Genomic DNA, 6,485 nt, shown 5'->3' with positions numbered 1-6,485 from the left:
ATATCTGGAAGTAGTAAGATATTTGGAAGAAATAATATTTAATCGATTATATATATATATATATATATATATATATATATATATATATATTTTTTTTTTCTTCTTTTTTTTAATTAAATTAAAATTTTGATTAAATTATGTTAAGCGTACGGCCGCTGTGTAATATATTTAAATACGTCGATATGTGATTAATAAAGCAAAATTTTTGCTCCATTTCTAGAAAGTGTCTGATTACGTTAAAATTCGAATTATAAATAAGGCGAGTCAACTTCCCACCTTGAACGCAATATATTTATTAATTTTATTAATTGCTGAAACTTTTCCTAACCCCCTGCCCCTGCCCCTATCCCTACCCCTACCCCCTACCCCCTATCCCCTAACAATACCACTCCACCTCTCCCGCACTCCGTATTTTTTTTTTCTTTTTAAATTATTAATGAAAATTTAATGCCGTGCTTTTTTATTGTATAATATAAGAGGGACCACAATCGGCACCATCACCATCTTCTAAATTCATTAAATCATCTTCATAATTTCCTTTAGTTTTGATCTATCCAGACATTTTTCTGCGTGCTTTTAGTTACATTATCGATCCAAGCTCTACAGGATTAATTAGTTTGACAATTAAATTTCTTCGACGCTACCTCATGTCATGTATCGGCGTACAGTGACACGTGCGCATAAATGGGCGTGCACGAGCACACCCGCACGTACACACACGAATCACGCTCAAGCTGCTAAATAAACATCGTTTAAGTAACGCACTACGTGCTCGTTCCATTAAGTTGTCGTTGGTATTGTTTTCAATTCAAACGCAACCTTTCGAAATCATATTTTTCATTATCACGATCTTAATGCCAATAAAAGTATGTGATGCGTCGATATCGTTAATAGTATCGCTGTCAGAGTAGCGACGATCTCGATCGTTAATCGAGCATCGGTAAAGAGAGAGGGCTATCGTTGGAGGTAGTAAGAGGAGCGCTAATAACGAATTCGAGTGGATATGATTTGCGGGATGCGCGATCCAGGACAAACATTTGCCAAATGAGGGGACGCGGCGGGTCCATTGTGCAACCGGCGCAAAGACCTACACATTAACGCTAAATTACTTGGCCCGTTAATCGATGGTCAAAATTGGGACTTCCGTGGCGATGGCTCGGCAAAAAATACGATTGGGCACGGCGGGGACCGTGGAATTTAAATGTATCCCGGATCGATAGCGGGGCTCGGCCCCAACGGCACACGTATCGATCGGCATCGTGCCGCTTCGTGGCGTGAATGGAGTCGATGCGCGGCGTTACGCGGGTCGGCGACGCACGAGGGGAAGCAGCGGTGACGAGTGCGCACGCACGGCCGCCCGTCTCTAGGGTAGGGAGAGTCCGTGGGTGCGCGGTGCCGGCGGGGCCGAGCCATTAGGTGGCCGTTGCGGGGGTTAGCTGCGGGGCCGGAGGGAAGCCGCGTTAAGGGGCGTGGGACGCGCCGGGGCGGGCGGGGGGGGGAGCGAGGGCGATGGGACGAGGGAGCTGAATATGGCCGTGCGTGAGGCGACGAAGCTTGTGCGTCGGAACCGGGTAGCCGCCCGCGCGGAGAAGGGTGTCGAACCCCCGTAAAGGACCCTTGGTCGCACCACTGCCGATGACCTTCCACCCTCCGCGCTACATTCCGCTCGCTCCCTCCCCGCTCGCCTACACCACCATCGCCAAACTCATCTTATTACGCCTTCGGGTATGCTCTGAAGAATGCGCCCGCTTATCTCACGTCGTCCACTTTCCTTTATTCTCCGTCGCTCCCTCCCTTTCCTCCTTCGACTGCCTCCTCGGTGCGAGCTTAAGTATCACTTCAGCCTCTGCGTCTCTGCTCTCCTCCCCGACATTATTCCCGACGCTACATCGACTAACGGCATTTATCCGCCTAAGCTGCCATTTTTCCGCTGGCCCACGCACGCTCTTTCCTTTCCATCTCGTCGGCGTGGCTTTGCCGATCGCCCCTAATAATAATTACGCGCCCCTTTCGCTTTATCTCCAAAAATTTGCGCCTCGCGATCTGAACGGGCAATGTATCGATCATTAATCGCCATTGATTGCCATGCGAGCTCGAGAAGGCAAGTCGTCGGTGGCCGAGGATGCCTAAGCCGACGCTCATAAAGTGCCATACATTTTCGATTCAATGACTTTCGCCGGGTACGTGCTACCAGACCTTTTATACTTGTCCCCGTCCATTGACAATAATAATAATAATAATAATATTAAAATCACTTTATATTATCTAGCCCAACAATAAAAAACAATAGCACATCGCGATAGGAAGCGCTCAATTACTAATGATAATTGGTTGGTAAGGTTACGCGTTGATTATGTGTACGATTCCATCCACATCACTAGTCCTCCGTACTCCCCCGATTATAAAAAGGTCTTAATCGACTAGATTTTTACTCGACATTGCCAAGTGGCGTGGCTTAACGCCCCACAAAGCCGAGGGAGAACGCTAGTGTTTCCGAGTGCGATTTCAACGGGGCTTTGCTTAAGAGACCCACGGACGGATCATCGTCGGACTGGGTTGGCTGGGGCCAGGGCACAGTGTTCTCGCGTACCTCAACTTACCCATGGTCAATGGCAGCGCTACGACAATGTCATTTAAAAATCGAATCCTTGATAAAAAGTGTCGATAATCGTATAAATTCTCTTTTCTCGCTTATCTCGCAAGACGCAGATGCGTCCACTCGCGCGTGCGGCTGACGCTCCGTTGGAGCTTGCGCTTGGTAAACGAGTGTCTGCGGGGGGAAGAGAGAAAGAGTGCGCGCGCGAGTGACAGTGTGAGTGAGACGGAGGGGTGGTCGAGAGAGCGCCTAAGCCACGTACGCATAACCCCTCCCTCCTTTCTCCGCTCGTTCTCACTCGCTCGTATGCACACGCGCACGCACGCACGCAATATGTTTGCTGCTTCTCTCTCTCTCTCTCTCTCTCTCTCTCTCTCTTTCTCACTCACTCGTCTCATAGTTTGTAATAAAGCACCGGGGCTCGCGGTTCTCGGCGTCATCGTCGAGGCTCCTTGTTCGCCCGGAGCACGATCATTGGTTCGCCAGTTTACGCAGGCTGCGGGGCCACAGCTCAAGCAGCTGCGCCTTCTTCCTCAGCTTTCACGCTTTACTTAGGCTTTTTCTTTTATCTACTCTACTACCAGCTCCCCCGCTCCCCACCCCTTACCCCTCGCTACTCCATCCGTACCTCATACCCTATTCCGCGCACAATCGCTCCCACCCCCGCCTGCTCTCTGGTGCCGAGCACCCGCCCCACGCTACAAATACTGTTCTCTATCTTTTTTTTTTCTCCTTGCCTCCTTCTTCTCTCGCTCTCTTTTCACTTGCCTCGGCTATTATGGAAGCGCGTGATCGAGAGCGCATTCTTCGTACTCTGTTATTTATTTGTCACCGCGGGACCAACCGAACTTTTTCAGTCGGATCGCTTTCCCCTTCGCGCTAGATTTTTGTCAGGACGCGTCGAATGCTGTCCGGACTGGGCCCTCTAAATGCCAAGGTTACGCCTCGATAGTGATGCGGAAGAGGAAGAGAGCGCAACCTAAAATCGTATCCTATGATTGGAGTCGCAAGCTGCTTCGGCAGCAGTTGCTACGACCTGGCAATTATTATGTAAGGAGGAGCCTTGAATTATTTCGCAAGAGACGAATATAACACTCTGTACACTCTCGTCTCGTTTTATCATTAACATTGCACGACGTATGAATTTATTTCCTATTGAATAGCAATACTTTTCATAAACATTTATATATATATATATATATATATATATATATATATAGTGTTTTAATGGAAATCGAAGAGCTGCTTGAAAGTGACACAAGGTGAAGCAACAGTGTGCAATTGGATGAAAAAAGTTCGTAAGCGAATGTCAACTATTTTATGACTTACGAGGACGAATGTAAAGATATTCATAAAAAGTAAAAGAGAGAGAAAAAAATTTGTAATTCTCCGAAGAGAGCGAGAAAGAGTGAGAGAAAGAGGGAGTGAGGGGGGGGGGGGGGGTTAGTTGGTTGGTAGATGACGGTGAGGCGGAGGCGACAGATAGGGGGGAGAGCACATTGCTGGAAAGGACTTGTATCCACCGTGACACAGAACCATTGCAAAAGATAACTAAACCGAGGAGAAGCGCCTGCGTCTCTTGAATACAGCGAATAATTGGATTTTTATCAATGCACAATTATCTCGGGGCGTCGAAGAGAAAGGAGCATTGTGTCATACTCGATGGTCCAAGATGATTACAAAGTAATACATGGAATAGCGGAAATTCGTGTGATCGCGTAAATAGTCCGGGCAGTGGCTTAATAACCACAGCCGACCGATTAATTGCCAGAAGTCTCGGTCGCTTTCATCTCCTTGTGGGAAATGACGCACGCACGAAATCGAGGGTTCCCCGGACGTCGCAAGCGCTTTATTCCGAAGAATGCGCCATCTTGCGCTTATCGGTCTCTCAGTCCCCTATCATCCCGACCTCCGATGGGTCGCTGCTGCTCGCCTTGGAAAAGCCATCGCACGTAATTTCCCGCGAGCGCCAAGATTTTTCCCATTAACCAAGAGGCTCGAACGGCTAGACCGAATGAGAGAAAGCGAGAGGGAGATATAGCCAGTTAAACGTGCAAGAGTGAGGAGGCGAGACGGGCTTCGATCGGCGCCCAGCGTCGCCGGTTCCCCGTTTTGAATTCGGGCTGCGCGACGGCTGCTAGGGCGGTACCGCCTGTGCCCTTTCGACTTCTCTTCGTCTCCCTCTCTGTCCGCCGTCCACCCTCCCATCCTCCTATCCTCCCTCTCCGCCATCGCGCTCACCACTTCCAGGCGGTGCATTATCCAACCCCCTGCGGCGGCGGCGGCGGCAACGGCGGCAACGACGGCGGCGGCACCGACTATGCGCAGCTACAGCGCGCCGGTGCCCATTTGCTGCGTCTCTCTGTCCCTGTGTGTGTACATGCGCACTTGCGATTCCTCTCTCGTTCTCTCTCGCTCTCTCGGCTTCTCTCCATCCTCTCCCCATCCGTCGGCGCGTTTCTCGGGGGGCCGTCGTCGGCCGTGTCGGGTAGAGTCGCTGGCGCGCGCACTACACGCGCAGTGCGAACCAGTGCCGCGTGCCGCGCTGTGTGTATCGTCGTCGATTTGCCTCCGGCCGCTCCGCGAGCAACGTCGAGTTGCTACTGCTATTGCTGCTGCCGCTGCTGCTGTTTCTGCTGCTCGTTCGCTCGCTCGCTCACATACACACACTCTTTTTCTCACTCTCTCTCTCTCTCTCTCTACGTTCGCGAGAGTCCCGTCTGCCCCGAGGCGAGGCCATTACGAGCGCGACTGCGAGTAAATAAGCCGCGCGAGCAAAGGACGCGGCTTTTACGTAAGCCATCGTCGCTGTCGTTGGTTGTTAGAGGGAGGTTAGGAGCAGTCCTGGTTAGCCTGACGAGCCGGCGCAAGCTCGCTCGCTCGCTCGTTCGTCCCTACCGGGAACAGCGGGATCTCGAGCCGGTGGTGCGCGAGTGCTCGTGTGTTTGTGTGTGTTTGTGTGTCAGTCACGGTGGCATGAGCCGCACGAGGTAGTCACCGTTAAGGAGGCATTGACCACCGATCGCTCAACTAAATTAAGCAGGCCAAGAGGACAGAAAGTTGCCGAAGCAGGAGGTGGAAGAGCATGGGAATTTGGCCCGGTCGGTAAGCGCCACCGGAGAGAGCCGAGCCAGTGGTGACAGTGGTGGTAACGTGCCGGAACCGAGATCAAGATGCCGCAGTGCGCGGTCGCGACCTGCCGGAACAGCCACCGGCGAACGCGGGGCCGGCGTATCCGCTACCACCGCTTCCCCCAGATACCGGAAGTGCGGTCGCGCTGGGTGCGGGCCTGCGGGCGGGTGCCCCTCTCCAATGGGGAGATACCCTTTAACATACAGACGGCGCGCATCTGTTCCCTTCACTTCACCAACGATAGCTACGAGAAGGACATGGAGCACCTGGTGCTCGGGCTGCCGGTGCGCTCGCGGCTGCGCCGAGGGGCGGTACCGACCATCGGCGTACCGGTGAACGTGCAGCCCGTCACCAAGATGCTTGTCGAGGACGCCAAGCGTTCCCTCCTCAAGGTCGCCCATGCCAAGATGCTCAAGCAGGCCAAGGGAACCAAGGGTCCGGATGCAGCAGCAGCCGCCGCCACTACCAACACCAACACCACTACCGTCAATACCACCGCCTCCGGTAAAAGAGCCAAGGGCGGAGGCGGTGGTGGCGGTGGCGGTGGCGGCACCGCCGGTACTACGGGAGCCGGCTCCGGGGCGCAGGAGCAGAAGATGGCTGGTATCGACGTGCTGCTCGCCGTTGGACTTAAACCCGCACCGCAGTGAGTCTTCGGAGCCAGCGCCACGTTTTAACCGTTTGTCCGGCTTTCGCGGCTCTTCTCTCTATTCGCGATTCCAGCTCCCCTTGTCCCCCCCCCCCACCCCCTCCCCCC

The 6,485-nt window shown here is 52.6% G+C and overlaps 1 protein-coding gene across 2 annotated transcripts in view; it reads left to right on the top strand.

The window, feature by feature from the left end:
• Positions 1–5,476: 5,476 nt before the first annotated feature.
• LOC105359646 (lateral signaling target protein 2 homolog) overlaps positions 5,477–6,485 on the top strand; it is a 29,873-nt gene continuing 28,864 nt past the window's right edge. For both annotated transcript variants that reach the window (XM_011496284.1, XM_011496283.1), the window contains exon 1: positions 5,477–6,374. In XM_011496284.1, coding sequence (XP_011494586.1) covers positions 5,770–6,374 — 605 coding nt within the window. In that variant the 5' untranslated portion in view covers positions 5,477–5,769. The remainder of the gene's footprint in view (positions 6,375–6,485) is intronic.

Source organism: Ceratosolen solmsi, unplaced genomic scaffold (genome assembly GCF_000503995.2).
Source record: "Ceratosolen solmsi marchali unplaced genomic scaffold, CerSol_1.0 scaffold29, whole genome shotgun sequence".
Classification (NCBI taxonomy): Eukaryota; Metazoa; Arthropoda; class Insecta; order Hymenoptera; family Agaonidae; genus Ceratosolen; species Ceratosolen solmsi.
Note: the sequence above shows the minus strand (reverse complement) of the source record. Positions and strands in the feature narration are given on the sequence as shown.